A 25188-nucleotide genomic window follows, 5' to 3' on the forward strand; every position below is an offset into this window, starting at 1 on the left:
GAGATGATGAGCTCCTTTTGTCTTATAAGATGACAGAGAAAAACACTTTGTGATCACTTTGGAGAGAAAATAAACTGCTTAGTAGTTCATTTCTGATGAGTATAATGGAGAAAAAGCTCAATGCTGAGAGCTGTTTGTACAGCCTTTGATTCAGGATAATGCTAATGCAATTATGCCGCAAGGGAAATAGATGTAATGGGTCTTTAAAGATAACACTTGGCTTTTTAATAGAGGTAAAAATTAATCATAAAGGGGGGCAGTTCAGGAAGGAGGGCTGAAATAAGGGAGGCATGACAGTATTGGGTCAGTTTTGTTTATCCCCTTATAACTTTGTCTTGGAAGAAGACATGTGGCATCCTATTAAAATTTGCACACAACAGGTAACTGAGGACGATGAGTTGATACCAAAGTTCGCGGGGTCTCTGGACAGGGTACCACAGCCCTTTAGAGGGAGTGCATGGGAAGACAAACTGCTAGCATATTAAGGGATCTAAGGTGAGATTTGAGACCACAAAACAAGGGAGTTATTTTGGATTTCCACCTGGGTGACTAATGTGGGATAACCAATTAAAGTGGGATTTCTACGTGCAACGTCTGCTACTAATCAATGATCTCAGAATTTCCCCCATGATTGAATGTATATCCTGGAAAAAAAGAGTTTGGTTTGGGGTATGATGAAAAGACACACACACACACACACACACACAAAACAAGGTAAACTAAGCTGCTCTTTTCCAGTTGAACAGCTCAACAATAGGGCTGTCCCAAAGTGTACCCTCAGATCTGGCCTTCAGAACCCTAAAAACGGGAGAGAGCTGTTCAGTGTACCCTCAGATCTGGCCTTCAGAACCCTAAAAACGGGAGAGAGCTGTTCTTTCATTATAACTGCGTGATGAGGGCAAAGCTGATCAGATACTTGTTGTTGGACAGAAACAATAATCAATTTCTATTAATCTGTCATATAAGATACAAGTACAGGACAATATTAGGTGCTGATTGCATATATTTGTATTACTTTGTTATTAAAGGTGCCTGTTGATGCAGATAGATTAAGCTAACCATGATCTAGATCAAGAGAGCTTTAATTTTAACTGGCTGGTGGCCTGGACTCGGAGGGTGAGATGAATGTCTGGAACAGCTTTCCAAATGGGAGACAGATCAAGTGTAATGGTTAGATCAGAGAACTGGGAGTCAGAACTTCAGGTTCTGTCCTCAACTCTGTGTGCCTTACTCACTCCATCTGTAAAATGGGGATAATGATACCTTTGTGAAGGTCTTTGAAACTCTCCAATGAAAGCCGCTATGTAAGTACAGAGCATTATTATTGCAATATATTTTAGATCACATAGGACTTCACAGTGTGCTGCACACCATGGTGCGCACCCAGACTATCATGTGACAGAACTCAGATCTTTCTGCTCCAAAACCACAGGCTACTATCTCTTGAACTAAAAGAGAAACACCTCTGCCTGTCAGCAGTAGAAGGCTTACGATAAACATCTGAACAGCTCAGAATCTCTCCAGTAGAGGGTAGCAGCACACATGAGCATGTATGTACGCATGCGCGCGCGCGCGCGCACACACACACAGACATTCATTCTCTCTTCCTATCCATTACATTCTAAGTACTAAAGCAGCAGTAGAATACACTGACACACCATATAGTAGTCCCTTAAAAAGTGTGAGGAAATATGGAGAAATGTGCAAGAAAATTTCCAGAAGTGGTATCCTCCCAAGGAAAAGGCTTGAGAAATGTGAGGTTCTACAGACTTTCCTGACAGCTCCCACTGCTCCTCAGTGGATGGCACTCGAGGAGTGATATTCACAAAAGTGTTGGAAAATAATATTACAACCTTCAAATAATACTTGATATTTTCTAGAATGTTTCCTAGCATATGGGATTTGATCCACTGGGAGAGGGGGAAAGACACTCTTTTTGTCAGTGAACACAGCTATTCACATGGTGACATTTTGTAATGAGCAAAATAGCAAATATTCTTGCATGTGAAAATGGGTTTTTTTTTTGTTTTTGTTTTTTGCAAACAGACAGTTTTTCCGTTTTCATAGCAAAACAGAATTGTTGTAGTCAGATGCAGGGCGTTGTACTTGTGACGGGTTGGATCACAGAAACCCCCTTGGGAGCTGCTACCTGATGTACCAAGACTACCTGCTTCTGTTTTCCCTGCCAGTTTAGGACTCCAGCACCCTGTCTTGCTGAGCCAGACTCTCCCGTCTGCTCCAACAGAGATCCAGGGTCTGAATAACTTGCCCCAAAGCTGCAAGTTTACCTGAAAACAGCTCACAAAAGTGTGCTTGTCTTTAGCACTCAGATGCCCAACTCCCAATGGGGTCTAAACCCAAATAAATCCGTTTTACCCTGTATAAAGCTTATGCAGGGCAAACTCATAAATTGTTCGCCCTCTATAACACTGATAGAGAGATATGCACAGTTGTTTGCTCCCCCAGGTATTAATACATACTCTGAGTAAATTACTAAATAAAAAGTGATTTTATTAAATACAGAAAATAGGATTTAAGTGGTTCCAAGTAGTAACAGACAGAACAAAGTAAGTCACCAAGCAAAATAAAATAAAATGCGCAAATCTATGCCTAATCAAACTGAATACAGATAATCTCACCCTCAGAGATGCTTCAGTAAGCTTTTTCTCAGACTGGACACCTTCCAGGCCTGGGCACAATTCTTTCCCCTGGTACAGCTCTTGTTGCAGCTCAGGTGATAGCTAGGGGATTCTTCATGATGGCTCCTCTCTCCTCTTTGTTCTGTTCCACCCCTTTATATATCTTTTGCATAAGGCGGGAACCCTTTGTCCCTCTGGGTTTCCACCCCCCTCACTGGAAAAGCACCAGGTTAAAGATGGATTCCAGTTCAGGTGACATGATCACATGTCACTGCAAGACTTCATTGCCCACTTGCCAGCACACACATATACAGGAAGATTCACAGGTAAACACAGCCATCTGCAGACAATGGTCCTGGTTAATGGGAGTCATCAAGATTCCAAACCATCATTAATGGCCCACACTTTACATAATTACAATAGGCCCTCAGAGTTATATTTTATATTTCTAGTTTTAGATACAAGCGTGGTACATTTATACAAATCAGATGATAACACTCAGTAGATTATAAGCTTTGTAATTATACCTTACAAGAGACCTTTTGCATGAAGCATATCCCAGTTACGTTATATTCACTTATTATCATGTTTTTATAAAACCATATAGGCTGCACAACATCACAGTACTTTTATTTATTTTTTGGTCTGTGAAAAATTATGATCCATGAAAGGGTTAATTCCTTAGCTTGTAAATTCTTTGGGATCGGGAGTGTCTTTTTGTCCTGTGTTTGCACAGCCCCTAGCACAGTGAGGTGATGGTCTGTGACAGAGGCTCCCAGGTGATCTTCCAGTATAAATAATCAATAATAACAAGAATAATTAATAGGAGAAGTTGCTAGGTAAGTGTCCTGCCCTCAGGGTACAACCAGCCAATGAGAGCTTGTTCTGATGATGTAAGGCTTGTCATTTAGTATATTACCTAGCTCTGGTGTGGGTAGGGTTCTGGGAGAACAGATTTCTTCTGCTAAGAGAACTGCATCACTCTCTAGCCTCTCACGGAGCTGAATCTTTTTCAGTTCTGAACATTTACTGCAGCTAAACCCCTAGATGTTCTTTATGAAAATCTTGCTGTGATCTATATGTTATGGCTCCTCTCACGTCAGTACATTAAGGGCCAGTTAGAGCCTCTCTCCCCCTTAGTGCTTTTGCACTGGAAATAGCCAGTGGTCCCTGAGTGCTGGGAGTGGGGACACTAGCATTGCAGGCAATGATGAACTCCCCATTGGGGTGTATGTCTGGGTGGGTTGGGGCTGTGATCCAAGCTCCCTCTGCTGCTGCACATTGGCATATGCTGGAGGCCCGGGCTCCCCTTTTTCCTAAGATGTAGCATGACACGCCTGTGGGTATGTTCCACATGGAGTCTATGCTATGTCTACACTGCAGTTAGACACCTGTGGCTGGCCCCTGCCAGCTGACTCAGGCTCACAGGGCTTGGGCTGTTTAAGTGCAGTGTAGAAGTTCTGGACTGTCTCTGTTCTAGGCAGATACAATGCCTCTAGCTATCACTGCTTAGGTGGCACGTCTCACCTTCCTCCCTCCCTCCACCTTTGTGGCTTTGTCTCTAGGAGCTTTAATTAAGCCCTTTTCATGGATTTTTTCCCCCCAAACAGCCACCAATTAACAGCTTAGATTATCTGGCTAATCACTTTGACAATTTCCTGTGTTAAAATGAGGGCATCTCTGCTGGCTGTGTTTGCAGTTTGCTAAGTGTTGAGCACCGATGAATATATTTGAACTGTCAATTCATTCGTTTCATTTCTGTCCAGCTGATTTACATAACTCTGGGAATTTCCTTATCTGTGAGGACCAACGCTGGGTTTGCTGCTAAGCTCTGACAACTAGAGAAAAAAAAGTCTCTTGTGCTGCTGACCCATCCCATTTAATAGCTCCCTTCAGAATCACAAATGTCTTTCATTTATATGCTGAGAAAAGAGGGATGATGATGTTGTCTAAAATTTTGCACTTTTTGTTGGCACCTTTTAAAAGAATCCTCTTGGTTGGGAGCTGGAAGGTGGCTAAGGGGAATTGTTGGACACGAGATACGGAGCCTTTGCTACTGTAATGATCTGAGTTCCTGTATGGGTCGCCAGCAGGGTGCAAACTGGGGATTTTCAATATTGGAGCACAAACTAAAGGCGTGACTCCATTAGCTCATAGTAGTAGTAGGCAGATATCCTCTAGCAGGCCAGTAGAGGGAGACATGACACAGACTTTGCCAGTATGATACACTCCCACATTAAAACATGTTCGGTGTGGGGGGAACCCTGGCGTGATGATGCATTAGTCCTGCAATAGCCTGGGAAATTAAATATGACAAACTCGGTTAAGGCAATGTTAGGGTTGCAGTTTTTAGACCAAAAATTACCAGGAAGCACTAAAGTTCAGTGGTCTACAACAGTGTGAACTTGCCCACTCATCTGTATTGCATATCCGTAGTGTATTCTACTTGTCTCTTTCCTATGTAATATCTAATGTAATACAATGACAGCATGTGTTAGTGTATTAAATTCTATATTGATTAGCAAGGAAGGATGATCAGAGGGAGGTTATGAAGAGAAATATGTTAAAGATTATGAGGCACTCTGATACTATGCTAATACAGGAGTATCTCACATAGGAGGAAGCAAAAAGCTCAGATAGAAAACTCAACTTTAGTGTTCGTTTAAATACTAAGAATATCCATTTTCTCTTTATAAATTTGTCAGTGAATGGAGTGTTCCTGAATCTGGGGGACAGATGGGATTTCTAGTGCCAAGCATAATGCAGCAGTCAATCTGCAAACATCCTTACACGGCTGTATCTGCATTGCACGTCAGTCCTCACCTGCAATATCCCGGCTTTTCCAGTGCTCGATTGCTGTAGAATAGAGATGTATTCATTGCAGAACTGTGTGGTGACTGTGCATACAAGTCCCATGTATTTGTTGGAGCCTCTTTTAGGGTGAATTGCAAAGGCTTGATATGTTCCCAAATCAGGAAATCTTGTGCAGATTTCAACCATCATGACAATAGCACTTTTCATTTGCAGATTATTGTACAAATAACTTTTCTAGCAAGGTATTATCACCTCCCTCCCCCAATAGATGGAGCAAAGAAGGCAGAGAAGTTAAGAGACTTCACAAACTACACTACAGTGAGTCAGTAGCAGAGTCAGGATTAGAACACTAGAGTTCCTGATTCTTAACTCCTTGTTCAGCCCACTAGGCCATATTTCCTAGTGGTAAAATAAGACAAGAATATACTTTAGAGCAGAAACCATCAAGGCCTCATTTCCTTTCCTGGCAAGTCCCGAGTTCAGTATTTTGTATGTGGACTGCAGCAGTTTGATGAAAGCAATGCAGGAAAAAGCTCCCTGCTTTATTTTAGTTGTGTGCAATGTACCAACTATTGCATGGGGGAGAACACAAAAGTTTAACCACGCTAAGAAAGTTTCACATTATGCTTTACAATGCATTTGTAATTAATGTAATATATTCTGTTAGGGTGAAATTTACCCCAGAGCAAAGGGCTAGTTTTCAGTATCAATACTGTCTTCAGTGTTGCTGCAGTTTCCTAGTGTAATAAAACCTTTTTCCTGTTAACAAGGAGGTATCTTCTGGTTTTCAGTTGTTCTGCAGGAGGTGAATCAGGTAGAGTTAAGGATGTTAGGGTGATCTTACCTGTGCATTTCCATAGTTTCAAACATTTTTGTTATTGCTTACAACCTTAAATTTGAATTTCCTGGCTTTCTAACAAACGTTCTTTTGTTAAACTACAGCCTTCTTCCAAAGAGCTTTCCTCCGACATGTATTTTCAACCATACCTCCAGCTGAATTAAGTTTTTTTTGTCTGGGAACTTAAAATATCGAAGATTTGAAACAAAAAGAAATCACAGAGTAAAATAAACATTAGAATTCTTATAACTCATTGTGGTGACAAAGACTGTCAAAACACTAATCTGTAATTGTAGCTAATAGTACAACAAAATGGGAGATGGATCCAAACAAATCCAATCTCTTCTTATGACTATTTAAGATTGAAATTTTGCGATACTGCATTTTCACGGGGCTCTTTGGCAGCATGGAACATACTGGAGCAAGAAAACCAGGCAGTTTTTGCAAAGGCTATAAAACCTCATGTTTCAGGGCATAAGGCAACCTCTATCTAATGGGGGATAGGAAGAAACTTTCCTTGGGAGCAAGTTATTATTTTTGATAGTAGGGTAACACGTAGAGGCCCTGGCTGAGATCAAGGCCCCATTTTGCTAGGTGCTCTGCAAACACATAGAAGATGCAGTGCCCTGAGGATCTTACTGTCTTAAAGTACAAGGATGGAAGAGCTGCAAAGAGACTAGCTCATGATCACACAGAAAGCGAGTGGCAGAGTTATAGAACCTAGGTATCCTTAGTCTTACGGCAGTGCCCTACGCTTTAGGCCACCCCACCGCCCAGGTTAACCCATACCTCACTACTATAGAGTTTTGCACTTTCCTCAGAGGCAGCTGATACTGGCCACTGGAGGCTACTGGAGTAGCTGGACCAGTGTCCTAATTCAGTATGGCAACTCCCATGTTCCTGTGTACTTTTAGATGATGTGGGAAAGGAGCCTGGATATCAGCAGAGAAATGTAATCTATTTTATTGTTTAAATAATATTGCAATACTTTTTACCTTGAACAAAACGAACCCCCTAAAATGTGGAGCTTCATTGGGGAACCGGCTCTGTGTCTGCAGAGAGGAATGGCAGTGATGCAGGAAAGAACCACTTGCTTCATCAGCAGTGCAGTGAAGAATAACATTGACCCTTGTCCTTGTTATTCAGTTGTCCATTAGGCAAACAGCAACAGCATTTTTAAGTAAGCCTAACAGCATTGTCCGTTGTCTGGAACACGTAATAACAGCGTGGTGAGTGAGAGGGTTTTTTTTTAATTTGTGATAGATGGTCTGCACGGGAAAACAAGCAGCACAGCTGTGTTGTGCAATAGAAGTCAGGGAGAGAGGGAACATTGTGAGTGACGTTACTAAAGCAACACTGGAGCAAATTTCTCCTAGTGTTATGTTAGAGCAGGGGTAGGCAACCTGTGGCACGCGTGCCAAAGGCGGGACACAAGCTGATTTTCAGTGGCACTCACCTACCCGGGTCCTGGCCACCTGTCCGGGGGGCTCTGCATTTTAATTTAATTTTAAATGAAGCTTCTTAAACATTTAAAAAACCTTATTTACTTTACATGCAACAATAGTTTAGTTATATATTATAGACTTATAGAAAGAGACCTTCTAAAAATGTTAAAATGTATTACTGGCACGCAAAACCTTAAATTAGAGTGAATAAATGAAGACTCGGCACACCACTTCTGAAAGATTGCCGACCCCTGTGTTAGAGACTAATATGGCCCACTAGGTATAAGGCAAAATTTTCAAACTTGGGTGGCTAACTTTAAGCAAGCGCCAACTTTGAAATTTTTGGCTTTAACTCGTAAGGTATGATTCTGCAGTGCTTTTTCAGGCAAAATGCCCTTTAACTTCAATGGGGATATTGCTTGAGCACGGACTGCAGGACTAGGTCCGTTATGTATGATGAATGAGAACAGACAGAAAAAACACTTGCTCTGTGATAGAACAGAGTATTGTGAATGAACCAAAAAGTTTCAGTGTGGCCTCTCCCATTCTGTTATATCGATCTGTTATGTAGCCAGGGAGTCTGGAAACCCATGTTCTGTTCTCATATATGCCACTGACTTGCTGTATGACCTTGTCTAAGTCACTTAACGTCACTGAAATTTCACAAAATAGACCTGTCAGGGATGGTCTAGATAATACTTAGTCCTGCCTTGAGTGCAGGGGACTGGACTAGAAGACCTCTCGAGATTCCTGCCAGGCCTATGATTTTATGATTCTATGTGTAAATGTTTGAGTACAGTACAGTAGATATTGCACATCCTGGAAGGCCCTTGTTCCTGGCCAGGACACAGATAAAAATACCCCAGCAGTAGTCACTCTTGGTTTCACACTGGACTAGAGTTGGGCCTGGAGCACGTCCTCTCATCCAAATAACCATGAACTTTAGGGAACTTTGGAGCCAAGTCCAGGTCTGAACTTGGCAGTGTGGGTCCATTTCTACACAGACCCATAACTTTCTGACCAAAAATTTTACTTTCAGTTATTAGTTTTGTGTTGGTTTTGGTGGTGTGCGTGGGGGAGGAAAATGATAACGGGCATTAAGTCAGTTGTGGAACCAGCAACAGAACCTGACTCCTGCTTCCCTGCTCTGACCAGTAAACCACACAGTCTCTTAGCTGGTAAGAGGTGACAGTATGATCAGCTAGCACCTTAGGGCATGCCAGAGCTTACCTGTTATGAAAGTGCCTGTGAAGACTTTTCCTATTTATTTGTGTCAGTGTGTTTGGTGATTTAAACTCAGGGCATGTCTTCACTAGCAACGTGAGGGACGTAGCTACCAGCGCTGGTGCACTGTCTACACTGGCACTTTACGGTGCTGAAACTTGCAGTGCTCGGGGGGGTGTTTCACACCCGAGCGAGAAAGTTGCAGTGCTGTAAAGTACAAGTGTAGACACGCCCTTAGCCTGCCTGCGGAGAATCCAGGAAGAGAGAAACAACAATCTGTGGTTGTTTAAGATCCTTTTATGAAATGGCTTACTGTTGTTTGGTCAATTTCACATCTTAGAGGACTCTTCACACTGGAAACGGTGTATTTTCTCACCCTTAGTGCTCGCTGATTACTTTCCATAGCATGGCTAGGGTAAAGTACACAGCAAAACCTAACTGTATCATAATTAAGATCGTTAGCTATATAGAACCTGACGATGTGAAATCTGCTGCATGGCTACTGTTGATTTAGTATGACAGAGCACCTGCTAATGCAGTGGAAAACTGTTCAACGTGTAAGTCTCAATTAATGGAAAATATAAGTTTTATTCCTTCATTGGCTGTTTGTTTGAGAGGGCTCGTATTTGTATTTTTTGTGGCAATGAAGCACATTGAGATACTATGGCAAATGCACTCTGCCATAAGTGCATTTCATTCATTTTATCTCAGGATTTGAATTTTCATATTTAAATCACAGTTTGAACAAACACTAGAGAAATATGGAAGGGCAAAGATTCTTGCACCTTAATATATCTTTATATGCACTACAGTTTCATATTGTAGCTATTGTTTTCTATTAGAAAACTGGCAAAGATGGATTCCATTTGGATGCAATTACAACGTGTTCTAACAAAGTTCTTGAAACCCTAATCTGTGCTTGTAACTCTATATTAATGAGAGTAATTAGGATGGGAAATGATACAAACAAATTCAAATGATAGAAGATGGACGTCTTGTGGGATGCTGCATGGTCCAATGGTTTTAGACGGTGGTAGGGTATCAGGACTCTTTGACTGTCTTCCAAAGTTTGGTCACTGGCTGTGTGATGTTGGGCAAGTCACTTAACCCCTCTGTGCTTCTGTTATACCCTTTTTTGAAACGTATTAAAAACGTATTTAGATCACAGAAGCATTTTGTGGCTTAATTAGAGGTTTGCAAAGACCCAAACCCCTAGGATGAAAAACTGCATGGCCAAGACTTCTAAAAATAGAAGCCCAAAATTCAGCTCCTAAGTCCGTATTTAGGCAGCTAAAAAGGGGGTCTGATTTTGCAGAAGAGCTGGGTACCCACCAGCTCCCATTGATTTTCACTTTTGAAAATCACGTTCCTTATTTATCTAATATACTATATTAACTATAGATGTAGGCTGGGATTTTCCAAGGTGCTTAAAAGTTTTGGAGGCTTGGGTGGGATTTTTGTAAATTGCTAATGGATTTAGGAGTAGTAAATATGCTTCTAATTCCCTTAGGCACTTTGAAAGTCTCACTCTTCGCTATTTCCCATTTAATGGGAATTGGGCATCCAAATCTCTTAACTTTAAAATCTCAGCCACTAGGTGCCTAACTTTAGTCTAGTGTTTTTTAAATCTTGGCCTATCAGTGCAAATTACCATACAAGTTTTCCCTTTAGTGTGAAAATAATTTGTTGGTCATATTGTGGGAGAGGGACAAAATCCTGCCGGACATTTTCACAAGGTAGAAAACTCACTTTACTTGCTGTCTTCATAGACATTGTACTTTTTCCACCCATGACATTTCCGATAAAAACAAATTCACACTTCATAATCTTACCGATCAGTTTGTAAAGACATTGATTTTTGTTATTGATTCTGTCATCCCCAGCATAGTCTTGCCTTTCACAGTTTCAAGACTCCACAACTACTTTGGAAATGTAGCTTCCATAAGACTGCTCCCTAGGGAGTGGATCTGGCAAACACTTAAGCACCTTCATAGCCTCATTAAATGCAGTGGGCTCACTCACATGCAAAAAGTTTTTCATACTTAAATGTTAGCAGGAGATGAATTTATGAGAACTTTGTAGAGAGACAGGCTATGTGCATCACAGATTTAGGCCCTGGTGCAGGAAAGCATTTAAGCATGTGCTTGACTGTACGTATGTGCTTACATCCTGTTGGCTTCAGTGATGTAAGCACAAGCTTAAAGTTGAGCAAATGCAGAAGTGCTTTGTTGAAGAGGGGATGGACTTAAGCATGTGCATAAGTGTTTTGCTAAATAGAGGCCATAATACTTTGGTCACCTTAGAATCAGGAGGGAACTGACCACTTCCCTCCCTAGCCTTCCCCACGGTCTGAGTAATGGATCTACCAGTCTTAGCAGACTACATGCACCATCCTTCCAGCAGCAATGCCATCTGGGATATCATTTGATGAATCTCATCAGCTAAGCAGCAGACTGGAGTCTGATCAATACTTGGAAGGGAAACTCCCAAAGAAAACTCAAGTGCTACGGGGAGTATTGATGGAGATTCAGTTAGTGGCACTCTGAGTCTGTTATTGAGCCAGTGCCGTGGCATGCTGGAATGTGCCATTTGTATGAGATGCAAATGGGAAATCTTGGAATAAGACTGGATTTTGGATTGAGAGGCTGCAGGTCTTCCTCCTTGAATCCCGGGGAAAAGTTGCTAGTGAGAAGGATTGAAATGTTGGAAGCTGGGGTAAGAGAGTCAATTCAGAATAATGACGTGGCAGAATGTTCTGATACCTGGCTGGTTGTGGGAGGAGGAGGAAGAGGGGGTAAGGGGAAGGGAGGGAGAAGTACCATTTGCACAAATAAATGGATAAATACAGCAGACGTAGATCCTAAAGTGAGAAGGGGGCTTGTCGAGTCAGCCCCCCTGCATATCGCAGCTCATGGTACCTCCCTGAAATAATTCCTGTTTGAATTGGGCCATATGCATCTTTGGTGCAACTTCAGTGATTATGCTAGAGTTGAATTTGGCCCTTAAGGCTCAATCCTGCTCCTGCTGAAATCAGGAGGAGTTTTATGGGAGTTGGATCGGACCCGTAAGGATGGATGAATTTGGCCCAATAGCTCTACAATTAAGCTAAATTCCAGTCCAGCCATACACTTTAATCTCTCCCCACTACATCACCGGTGACAATTTCTCAAAGACTGTTTGGAGCTGTCTGTGGGCATGTCTACACTGCAGTCACAGTGTGCTTGTGGCACGTGTAGACAAACCCCAGCTAGTTTTAATGTAGCTAGCTAGCTTGGAGCAGTCAGGACACAGCAGTATGCGTGTTAGCACAGGCTGTACAAGCCCACCCCAGAACCTCAGATAATTACTTGTGCACACTGAAGTCTGTGCTGCCGTGGCTTTGCTGCTATCACACCCTGTGATGGCAACACACCCTTTGATTCCTCTCTCTCTCTCTAGCTCTTGCTAAGCCCTGTTCCTTCTTCCTCTACCGTATCTATGCAATCCTTTCCTTCCTCTTGATATCCATCCCTGATTCCCTGGGCCTTGTCTGAGTTAATCCCCCCTTTACTACGACAACCTCCTTCTCTTTGTCTTCCGATATGTCTCACCTCTCCCTTTTATTGTTAAGCTTGTCGCTGTCTTTCGTTGCCCCCCTGGTTACATCCTCTCCCTAACCAGTGATGCCACTTTTGGGGCTGTGGGGCCCCAAAGGAGAGGCGGTTGTAGGTGCCCACCATTGCTGGAAGTTGTCACTCTCTGGGAATACTTTTCACCACCAAAGGCTGCATGAATCTAGCCCCGTGTTTGTTCAACACTTGCAACGTGAAAAGTGGTCTATGAGTGCCAAAAGCTGTCATTCAGCAAGGATGGTCCCATTTTGTCCTTCTAATGAAAACAACCATTAAAGAAATAGGGTGTTAATCATAACGAGTAGAACTCTGAGTTCCCAGAAAACATTCAATGGGCAATAAATTCACATCCAGGGTTGGGTACAACTTCTGTGCCCAGAGCCTTGCCAGTAAACGGAGGAGGAAATACATTAAAGTTTTTATGGCAGCTGAAACCCAGGCATTTCCTAGAGCAGCGCCTACTGACAAGAAACATAGAGGCTGGGCCTTCATTTATTTAATTGTTTTAGAACAGTAATAAACTTGAGCTCAAAATGGAAGCTTTCTTTAGTTTTACAGCACCTTAAATGTATTCAGCACTGTACAATAGGTAAAACGAGCTGCATGGATAAGAGATCCCTTCCTTGAAGCACTTACAGGCTAAAGACAAGAGACTGCTGTGATACACAACCAAACACATGCAGAGCACAGGGTCGATTGTATGCATCAAAAGCATCCGAGAACAGGACCTGAGGAGTTCTTTGGAGGAACAGGAGGATGCTTGGGGCCAATCCTATGAGTGAGAGGCTGAGCACCCTCATTGCCTACAGAAGTCGATGGGAATCGAAGGTTCTCAGCAGCTAGCTGAATCAGGACATGTGTGATCATTGACTAGGCTGTTCTAAGCATTAGGGTTGGCGTAAAGAATAATTTCATTCATTAAATAATTACAAGTATTCAGGCATAATGAAATCACTGCATAGGTCTTTCAAAATCCTATTGCCCTGCTTGGTTCTTTATTGCTCAAGCCGTTAGATACTATGTATGTGAGCCCCAGAATGCAGTGCGTTGGTTCCGCAGAGTGCTGAAAAGCTATGATCTAAGCACAGAAGCACTGAGCAGAAGTCAGTGAGATAACCCTGTTTGTAGAAATGCGCAAGTCAGATCAGAATTTGGGCCCATTGTTTAGTGAAAGCTCGCTGGAACACCATGCTATCCCTTGCTTAAAAGGTCACTTCTGCATGTAGGCAAAATTTACAACATACACTTTGCAGCAGTCCCAATAATCTATTCCTAACTTCCTGTTATAGTTTCCTTATTACTTACTATTAACTACAAAAGCCTTTCTATGTAAACGGAAGCATTCTCTTTCCTAATCACCATGCTCCTGCTATTCCCGGATTCATTTATCCATTCATGCAATGATTCATTCAGTTCTTTCACATCCACGGGAGCAATTGTGAGGTCACAAATGCTTGACTGTGTCATCAGATCTATGAATCATGAAGGAAGAACCTGGCCATGAAAAGGAAAAGCTTATGTTTATTCACCGACACTTACATAACCAGCAATCCTGGGAAATGAAAAGTCCGAGAAAGTTCATGGCAGTTTAATGGGGTTGTGATCAAATATTAACATTTTAAGAGCTTGCTGGAGCATGGCTGTGGTTTGTTCAGCCTGCTAGTGACTTGTCTTTTTATGGAGTGCCATGTGGCTGGCAGAATAATCTACTGATTGAAGGAAAACATATCCTGGTTCTTTTTATTTTATATAAAGATGATAATGCAGCTGTATGACCTTAGGCTGTGATCTTGTCAGATAAGCAATTGGCTGTGAGACCTATAGGGCAAACCAAGGTGCTGCAGGAAATGTTTTTTGATTAGCTGTACCGTAGGAATTGCCATTCTGAACCAGAACCAATGTTCATCTAGTGCAATATCCTGTCTCTGACCAGTACCAGATACTTCAGAAGAAGATATAAGAGATGTACGTTAAAGGCGAGCTTCCCCCCCCCACACACACACTCTTGGAAGTTAGTGGTTGGCTAGTACCCTCAAACATATATATCCTTTATAAATTTTCTCCTATCTGATGTAACTGTGGATGTTCATATTATTCATGTACATGCCTGATCCTGTTTTGAATCCTCTTACGCACTTTGCTTCAGTAATCTCTTGTGGCTGTTTGTTCCAAGGGTTAGTTTTACATTGCGTAAAAAGACTCATTAGCTATTCTTCTTCTCCATCTGAAGCAGGATTGAATAAATGTTGCTGGGGCACACTGGGCTGCTGGATGTGCCATCTTTCAAGGGAGATTTACAGCTCTGGTCCTGACCTCTGGTGATCCTTTCAGATCCCATAGCACTTTTAACAATAATTGGGAAGTTATTCCAAGTGTCTTGGCCAAGGATCACTAAGTGCTTATGACCATTTATGAACGAGGCCTCCTAAAACCCCAGAGAGTGAAGTATTACTATAGGTGGGAAATTTAGGCAGAAGATGCTAAGTGACTTACCTGAAGTCACATGTTAAGTCAGTGGCAAAACCAGGCATAGAATTTTGGCGGTTCTAGGTTCCAGACCTGTGCTTATACTACTTTGATTGTAAACCCCTTGGGCAAGGACGTTTCTGTTTCTTCTTTGTTTGTACAGCTCCTAGCACAATGGGGTCCCAGTCCATGCCTAAGCTTTTAGGTGCTGTGGTAATACAAATAATAATAATAATAATAATCATTATCATAGAACATGATTTTCTATTAAAACTGTCCATTTGCTCAGTAAGCCTTGGCAACAGGAATATGCCATGAATGTTAACATATGCATAGTTTATAAAGCAAATGAATGATGCTATGTGTAAAATGTTGTTCTTGATAACAAAAATGGGTATAGCAGCTTTCATAGACCTATATCCACACTTGAAGTACAGGTACAGAAAGGATATATTTTGAGACCAATCTTTTCCTTCTTTCAGGGGTGCGTTTTCTGAAGTAGTTTTGGCTGAAGAGAGGGCTAGTGGAAAACTATTTGCAGTCAAGTGCATCCCCAAGAAAGCACTGAAGGGGAAGGAAAGCAGCATAGAGAATGAAATCGCAGTCCTGAGAAAGTAAGTATTGAATACACGCATCCCCTTCTACGATTTGAATTGGCGCGTTTGTCCGCTCTGCAGAGCAGGAATGGCTGTGGTCAGTGAACGAGAATTGTGATTTGTAAATGTGACTGAGTTGCTCAGCTTACTGCAAGTGGTTGGGAACATCTGGGCATAAACTGTGCTGTAAATGGTTTCAGAAATTATCTCTTATCCTTGTGCATTAATGCAGCTAGGTTAATGCATGGGAGGGGAGGGGGGCGGGGAATGGGTCAGGGGAGCTTAAGATCCCGTAAATGAGGCCTGATCCTGCTTCCACTGAAATCAATGGTGATTTGGCCATTGACTTCAGCGGGAGCAGGATCAGAGTCATAGATTAACTGCTCTCAAGCAATCCGAAGCCAACCCTCACTCCATGTGATGCAGACTGTTTTTGTTGGTGGCGGCACCTTGTATCCCTGAGATTAAACATGCCCATCTCTGTTATTGAGTTCTCAGCACAGTTCCATTGTAGCTCATTTGTGCATCTCGTATAGTTTCCTCTCATCATTTACTGCAACATTTGACTGCTAAATTCAATTCAGTGTGTCCTATTTTAACATTTCTCATGATAAGGCAGGATCGCTGGGAAATAGATGTAACCATTTAGGGCCCAATCCTTGCATTTTTCACACACAGTCCAAACTCCTACTGACTCTGATGGGAGGTTTCGGTGTGCAAAGACTGCAGGATCAGGCCCCAAGTCTTGATCATTTATAAGATACACATTGATAATCATTTCAGCAGCGTGCAACTAAACCAATCCCAAACCTTCAAATCAGAAGTGCCACAACCATGCTAAAGACACAGATAGCAAGAGCTGAAAGATTGGGGCAAAAGGGCAAACTCAGTCACTCTCAGGCAAACCATCCCAGTAGCTGAATGGGATCCATTCCCATGGAGTGAAGTGGATGGGGCTCCATGGGGCCTCAGGGGTCTGCCCCTTTTGCAAGATCAAGGCTTAAATTAGACCCCCTACAACAAAAACACGTAGGGTTCAGGCACAAGAGTGGGAGGGGGCTGCCCCAAAGAGGAGATTGGCAAGGGAAGGTTGAGAGAAAGAATTGTGTTTTAAGGAGCGAGTTGCAGGAGGAAGAACAGGTTGTTGATATAACCATAGGTCTCAAACCCGGTCCCACAAGGTTTATTGGAACAGCCACACTCCAGCCCTCTACCTGGCAGCATGCTGACAATGGCTTACCTGGGAGCCATGAAACCCAGCCCCAGTATGAGCCTCTGCCCCTAAGGTCCAGTTGGCAGAGTCCCAGAGTGGCTATTTGGCCCCCTGGCCCTGCCTAAGCCAGCAGTAGGATCAGGAAACTGTCTGAACAACTAGGCTCTGCCTTGCTCTAGACTCTGTGCCTTGTGCTACCTGCTCCTGCTTCTCCTGCTTGATTTCCTGGTATCTCAACCCAGCTTGACTCCTGGCATATGACTTGTGGTTCCCGACCTCCAGTTTGTCTCCTGTCCCTTACCCCCTGGTATCCTGACCCGGCCTGATTATGGAGTTCATGCCTCGTGGTTCTGATCTCCAGTTTGTCGCCTGCTTCTGACCTCCTGGTCTCCTCACCCAGCCGACTCCTGTCTTGTGACTGTGGACTCTGGCTCTGACTATTAGGTCTTGCTGCCCATGACCTGGCTGTGACAGTTGTGTATTGTTGCCAAGCAACAAAGCTCATCTGCTGTTTAGTGGCCACCTCCAGGCAACAGGGGCCAGCAGCACAATCAGGCAGCCTAGAGTAGATGTTGCTTCGATGGAACCATCCACCGATGTTTACATCTTGGTACGAGACTGGTAATTTCCCTACAGTAATGATGGCTTTGCATAAACCTTGACCCCGGGAATGCAGAGCAGACAAATCATTTGGGGTCATTTATTGCTTCTGTTTTGTAAAGTATTTCTCCTATTTTCTGACAAAGCACTTCTTGAGAGAAGAGAAGGCAGCAGCACAGGCTACACCATTCGAACTGCAATGGCAAAGTAGCATGTGGATGAAAAATGCCTTATTTGTCATACAGTTAGATCCACTTGGTTTGCTGCCCACTCAGTGGCAGATTTAAAGTTAGTGGGGCCCTGTGCTCAGCTCCATTTTTGGGGCCCCTCCTTGGGACCCGGCCAAGAAAAAGAACATTCTCTCTTATCTCTCCCCCACCCCCGTAGTTCATTCTTTTTTTCTTCATCCTCCTTCGATAAGTAATAGGAAGTAAATGAAAATAAAGTGAGGTATCTTGATTGTTTTTGTAGTCTAACTTATTTTTCCACAGACCACTTGAAAATCGCTGAGGGTCTCGGCGGACCACTTAACGATCTTTCCAAATATTGTTTGTACCATTGTTGTACTGTTAGCTAACTATTGTAAAGCGCTTTGGATAAGAGCGCTTTATAAAAATAAATGTAAAAAAGTTTTGGGGTGCGGGGTCTGGCCAGGAGTTAGGGTGTGGGAGGGGGCTCAGCGCTGGGAGAGGGGGTTGGGGTGTGGAGCATTTACCTGGGGCAGCTCCCATTTGGTGCGAGGGGTGCAGGTGGGGATGTGGAGGAGGGTGCAGGAGTCAGGGTGGGCAGGGGGCTGTGGCTGTGGGGGGGTGCAGGAGTCAGGGAGGGCAGGGGGCTGGGAGTGTGGGGGGCAGGAGGCGTGGGGGGTTGCAGGAGTCAGGGAGGGCAGGGTGTGTGTGAGAGGGGTGCAGGAGTCAGGACTGGGAGTGTGTGGGGGTGCAGGAGTCAGGGAGGGCAGGGGTTTGGGGTGCAGGGTCTGGGAGGGAGTTAGGGTGCAGGAGGGGGCCCCGCCTTTGCTCCGCCCTGCCCGATTCCACCTCCTTCCCCAAGGCTCCGCCCCTGCCTCTTCTCCGCCTCCTCCCCCGCGGGTGCTGTGGCCCCGCTCCTCCCTCTCCCTCGACCTGAGTGCCAGCAAACAGCTGTTTGGCAGTGGGGGAAGTGCTGGGAGGGATGGGGAGGGGCAGGAACACTGCACGCTCGGGGGAGGAGGCGGGGGGAGCTTGGTTGCTGGTGAGTGCGGAGCCTGCAGCAGGAGCCTCAGGAGCCGGCAGGACCAATCTTTTGCCCCCGCATCTGCCCAGCCCTGGGGCCCCCTGTCATTGGGGGGCCCTGTGCCAGGGCACCCTGTGTTTCACTGTAAATCCACCTCTGCTCACTGCACATTAGGAGTTTGCTGCAAAGAGAAAGACGTGTTCATTTTTATCTCTTAATGTCTCCTACTTAGTTGTTGCTAATACAACCTTAGGAGGTCTCAGTTTTTACTCTGAAAATAGATTCACTTTGTTAATGATCCCAGTATTGAATTTGTGTGTGGCACCAGGGAAACACTGATTTTTTTTTTTTTAAACCCTTCTGTTCACAATTGACGAGGGGGTGGGAAATCAGCCTCTTTCACTGTTCAAACAGACACTCCAAATGAATTCTCTATTTGATAGGCAGATATTAGACATAGCTTTAAACATGGTTGGGCGGATCCTGAGCCGTGGTTGCTAGGCTGCCAAGGTATCTCTACTTGTCCTGCTTTTGCTTCTGGTGAGCTTAATGCCCAGGGTAATGGTTAGTGTGTATGTTGTCTAATTACTGGTTGGAGTGCCAGAGCCTTGGGCTGATTTAAAAGACCATAAGGATTGGTGGTAGCCCTTACCCAGCTGTCTGATCCTGAGAATGTTGCATGACTGTAGGAGGTGATAGAGATTCACCCCCATTCCATGAGAGAGAAGTATAGAGCTTACTAGGAGTAGATGCAGCGATCGCATATTAATAGATTCTATGGCCAGAAGGGACCATTGTGCTCATGTAGCCTGACCTCCTGCATAACACTGGCCATGGAACTTCCCCAAAATAATTCCTGTTTGAACAAGAGCTTATCTTTCAGAAAAAGCATCTCATTTGAACAGGGGCATCTCTATGTATTTTGCTGCCCCAAGCACGGCAGTCAGGCGGCTTTTGGCGGCATGCCTGTGGGAGGTCCGCTGGTAACGCGGATCGGCGGCATACCTGCGGGAGGTCCGCCGGTCCCATGCCTTCGGCGTCCCAGCCGCCGAATTACCGCCAAAAGCCGCGGGACCGGCAGACCTCCTGCAGGCATGCCGCTGAAGGCAGCCTGACTGCTGCCCTCACGGCGACTGGCAGGCCGCCCCCCGCGGCTTGCTGCCCCAGGCATGCGCTTGGTGCGCTGGTGCCTGGAGCCGCCCCTGCATGTGAATATGCAGACCTCTTTGGATCCCAGTCCTTCCCCTTGTCCTTGCACTGTCCCCATGTAGGTTGCTAATGCCATTAGCTTTCACAGGAGAAGAGAAAGGGCCACTCTAATTGTAGCACAAGCAGAATATTTGTGACCTCTTTGGGGAAGAGTCTCTGGCCAGGAGTTCTGTCTTCCCCCTCCCTCTGCCCGATCTGCAAAGGACGAGAGTCTGTTGCAGCCCCAGCTAGAGAGCGTTACCTCAAGCTGTGGCAGCCCATTCTTTTAGCTCTGGAGGTCCCCAGTGCAAGTCCCCAGTGGCTTGGCCAAGAGTAGCATCCATCACATAAGGACACCCCCCAAACTATTTACAGTCCTATAGTGACAGAGGCACGGGGGGGTTCACCTGAGAGCTAGGAGATGACACTGAGGAGGCACTCAGCACTCACGCGACTGCCCTGACTCTATGATATGGGGGTTGGTTCCTCACAACTGATAGGCAACCACAGGAAATCTGAGAGGGGCAATGTGCGACAACACTCTTCGCTGGATGACAGCTGCCAGGAGACAAGGCCCCTTGAGGATGAACAACCCAATCCCCACCCAGTCAAATGTAGGAGGGAGAAGACAGAACTCCTGGCCAGTGGGTTACACTTACCCCATTGCTCCAGAGGAGGTTTGTCTGCACCTCCCTTCCAAGTCCATGTAGGTCTCTGCAGCTGCAGAGTCCCACCAGATCATGCAGCGCTGGCAGGCTACATACCACTGAAGTGCCAGACTGACGATTTGGATCCTAGTGAGTATATCATATATTAAAATGGAGCGTAGTATTACCTTTCTATTTAGGATCAACTTTACATATCATAAAACCTAATATTAGAGCAGGAAACTGGGATTCAGGACTCCTGGATCCTATTTCTGGCGCGCCATTTATTTCCTCTATCACCTTAAGTATCTCACATCTTATTTTACGCAGCTATAGTTTGGGAAACAATTTTTTCCCTATTAACTTTTTATTAAATTAATGTTTATAAAACAACAAACTATACATAAACTTCTCATAAAGTGTCAACCACTGGCTACCTAGTCTTAACTATACTTAAAACATTTGATTATATATAATGTGAATGGTTAAAGTATAAATTAATTATTTGTATTGCACAGTTATACAAATTCAACGAGTTTTTAAATCTTCTGCCTTATCCTTTTTTTATGCACAGAGAAATTGGAAACAAATTATTAAAATAAGATAAATAAAAGAAGCAAACTTTAGAGGAGGGGGAAAGAGAAGAGGAGGGAAGAAAGTTCGCAGAGAAGAGGTGAAGGTGAGGGGGGCCTCTCCACATTTAATAGGATCATCCTGATACTTCCAGGAGAGCATTCCATATCTCTGAGATATGGGGTATTTCAGTTACGGTATACACTTCTTTCCAGGGTAGCCAACCTTACAATGTCTGTGCTCCAATCTTCAATTGTTGCTTTTTGGATTTCCATTTTTGTAGCACTAGTCTTTTAGCAATTATTAGTGCCAAAGTTTTTCATATTTATTTAGCTTCCAATTAATATCCATTAGGTTTAAAATTACATGTTTAGCTTGTAACACAATTTTATTTGTCAGGAAAAAAATAACTGCAATTAAGTTCTGGCCAAACATTCAGATGTAAGAGTATTCCTGGAGGCTATGTGTTAAATTAGCAACTGCTGAATCGCAGCGCCAACATTCGTCTGACTTAGCGGCACTTGTTTTGAACAATCGGAGAGGGGTCCACTTCATCCATGAGTTTCCACTAGATTAATCTTAATCAAAGAGCAGTTCAAAGCACTGGCTAAAATGTGTTACCATTAGTTAGCAGAGAATAATTGGCCTATTTCCTTCTTATGTTTCTTTTCTAGGAAATCCATGTTTAATTTAAATTTGCTGGCCAAATTTGCAGATAGTGTTGCCATAGGTCTTGGTAATCTGGGTAATATCTGAAGAAATGAAAGCAGTTCGTTTGAGTCTGGGATAGTGCAGACATCAGGGCCAAACTAATGGGAGATGGCATGTTTAAGTTGGACATATTGACATTCCTTCTTAGTCTCTAGATCAGGGGTAGTCAATAGGCGGACTGTGAGCCAAATCAGGACCGCCAGAGGCTTTTGAACAGACCGCGAAATCTTTTTATTTACTTATTATTATCATTATTGTTATTTTTACGTACAGAGAAATTGGAAAAAAATTATTAGAATAAGATATCAGGGAATTGAAGGGATTAATCAATAAACAGAAATCTTCATTACATTATTTAGATCTGGTATCTCTTATAAGTGTACATTGATGGCAAATGGACTGAATATTTCTGGGTTTACTATAAACCCCAAATCTAGGAAATTAGATGGGATGAAAGACGTGGTGGAAAAGAGGGCTAAATTCAATAAATCAAGAGCCCTACCTTACCTCGGGGGAGGGGGGCTCCCCAGAAGGGTGACAGGAACTCCCCTCCCTCAGCTCCTAGCTCCACTCCACCTGCTGCCTCCGCCCGCAGGCACCGGCCCTGCAGTTCCCAGCCAATGGGAGCTGCAGAACCAGGGCTTGGGGCAGAGCGGAGGCAGCACGTAGTGCTAGGAGCTGGGGTCGCAGCTTCCCAGGAGCCAGGTAGGGAGCCTGCCTCAACCCCACCATCCCCCTGAGCACCCGTGGCACCCCCCAGGCCGCGACCCCTGCCCCCGAGCACCCGTGGCGCCCCTCCCGGGCGTGACACACACACACCCCCAAGCACCCGCAGCGACCGCCCCAAGCACCTGCGGCGGGCCCAGGGCCACCCTCCCGAACACCCCTTACCCCCCAGTTTTAGGTATATAGTAAAAGTCATGGACTGGTCACGGGCGTGAATTTTTGTTTACTGCCCGTACCCTGTCCATGACTTTTACTAAAAATACCCATGATTAAAAAGAACCCTTACTGATGAGTGAGCCAGAGTTTAGGGGTCTATGTTAGGAGTGGGTGGGTGAGGTTTTGTGGCCTGCAATGTGCAGGAGGTCAGACTAGATGATCATGATGGTCTCTTCTGGCCTTAATGCGTATGAGTTTATGACTATTAGATGGGGACGAAAAGTGATTCAGCTGCTGCTGGTTGTGGATTTTAGGAGGTGGGGAAGGGAGCTGTAAAGTATGCAGCCACCATCCCACTAGTGGCTCCTGGAAATCCCCTTTGTGAAACTGAATTGTTTAGTGTCTGTGAAGCACTCTGAGATCCTTGAATAAAATGTGGTATACAAGGGTCCGTCCTGCAGTCCTGATGCATGACAGCAATCCCTTTGATTTCAGTAGGGACTGTTCACATGAGAAAAGACTGCAGGATTGACTCTTGAGTCCCACATTATTATCTCATCACTCTGTGTGGGTGAACTAACCGAAGTACTAAGCATTGTGAGGAGAGCGTGCCTGTGTATTGTGGGAGGCCAGTGGTCTGTGGGAAATATTTGCATAGCAGAAGGTTTTACCTTTTGGATTTTTCTATCTATGGAGTTGGGCGTTGCTACTGCCCCAAAACTACACATTTACAGACACTGCTCCACTCACAGTTGTGCTAGTTATCTGAGGGCTTGTCTACACTTAGGCCTGGTCTACACTAACCCCCAAATTCGAACTAAGGTACGCAACTTCAGCTACGTGAATAACGTAGCTGAAGTCGACATACCTTAGTTCGAACTTACCGCGGTTCAGACGCGGTCCACACGCGGCAGGCAGGCTCCCCGTCGACTCCGCGGTACTCCTCTCGCCGAGCTGGAGTACCGCAGTCGACGGCGAGCGCTTCCGGGATCGATTTATCGCGTCCAGACCAGACGCGATAAATCGAACCCGGAAGTTCGATTGCCAGCTGTCGAACTACCGCGGTAGTGTAGACCTGGCCTTACATTTTATAGCGCTCTAACTTGCTGGCTGAGGAGAGTGAAAAATCACTCCCCTGAGCACAGCAAGTTTGAGTGCTTTAAAGCGCTAATGTGGACAGGCTCCCAGCGCTCGGAGCTATTCCCCTTGTGGAGGTGGATTACCAGGAGCGTTGGGAGAGCTCTCTCCCAGCGCTTGCGTGTGACCACACTCACTCTTCAAAGCGCTGCCGTGGGAGCGCTCCCGCGGCAGCGCTTTGAAGTTTCTAGTGTAGACGTAGCCTAAGTGTCTTCTCCGAGTCCCACAGTGAATCACACACACTCGATCATTTTATTTTTCCACCAACACCCAACAGTCTGTTTGTAAAAAGGAAAAAGACCAAAGAACCTTTAAGTTACATTATGTCAATATTTACACCTTCCAATCTTAAGTGTTCCTTCAGTGAGAGCTCATTCCTTTCCCACTGAAATCAATGGCAAAATTCCCCATTGTGCGGGAGGAGCACAAACAATGCAATACCAGAACAGAACAATGGTGCATCTCGTCTGGCGGCCTGTCCCTGACAAAAGCTGGTGGCCCCATTTCACCAGGATACTTTAGCACATGCCTAACTTTAAATAGTGAACAGTCCCAGTAAAGTCAATAGACTGTTCACGTGCTTAAGTTTAGGCATGTGCTAAAATACCTTGCTGAAGCATCGGATACTTCAGACAAGGATGAAAATCCCATAGTGCACCTGTGTTCAGTACTACCCCAAAAGAGCCCCCTACCAGGGACCAGATTACGCCCTGAAGCATGATGATTAATAGCCTTTGTAATTGCTACCCCAGCTGTATGTAACTGCACAGAATGCAGAAGGTTGGCCAAAGTTGTAAACATATATTTCGCTGTGCACAAAATCTAGTTTCAGATCAGAATCTGGGCTTTATTATTTTAGGCCACTCAGTGATTTAATTATTTTTAAATGGAAATTTTGAGATACTATATGCTACAGTTGGTTAGGGGAGGAAAGCTGCTTACCATTTATTAAGGCCTAAGTAAGCACTAGGGGCTTGATCCTAAGTCCACAGTGGAAAGATTCCCATTGATTTTAGTGGGTTTTGGATTAGGCCGTCGGTGACCCACCTAAAAAGGAATAGGGAAGAAGAGTGTGTTCTCTGCCTTGCTGCTGGACTGTTCTGATGGCCAACATGGAGTGGGGGGAGGAAGGGCCATGGTGGACTTCTTCCTTCCCGTTTGGGGTGGCCAGCACGGCTACTGCCACAGGCCTCAACCAGACCTTTCACTGAGAGAAGTACAAGGACTGTGATGGATGGACCATGGACCCAATCCTGTACCATTGAAATCAGTGCGCATTTACCAGTAGCTATGGTATAGGATCAGACCCCAGGTGTTCCTTGCCTCCCCTTCCCCCCCACTTTCACATCTGTGCAAGGGCCATGTGTGATGGCTGCCATCTTGATTGTCAAC

The 25188-nt window shown here is 44.5% G+C and overlaps 1 protein-coding gene across 1 annotated transcript in view; it reads left to right on the top strand.

The window, feature by feature from the left end:
- The window catches only part of CAMK1D (calcium/calmodulin dependent protein kinase ID), a 355487-nt gene that overhangs the window by 141840 nt on the left and 188459 nt on the right, over nt 1-25188 (top strand). Inside the window, exon 2 of the mRNA XM_065416138.1 lies at nt 15520-15651. Coding sequence (XP_065272210.1) covers nt 15520-15651 — 132 coding nt within the window. The remainder of the gene's footprint in view (nt 1-15519; nt 15652-25188) is intronic.

This window comes from Emys orbicularis, chromosome 1, assembly GCF_028017835.1.
Source record: "Emys orbicularis isolate rEmyOrb1 chromosome 1, rEmyOrb1.hap1, whole genome shotgun sequence".
In the NCBI taxonomy this organism is placed as follows: Eukaryota; Metazoa; Chordata; order Testudines; family Emydidae; genus Emys; species Emys orbicularis.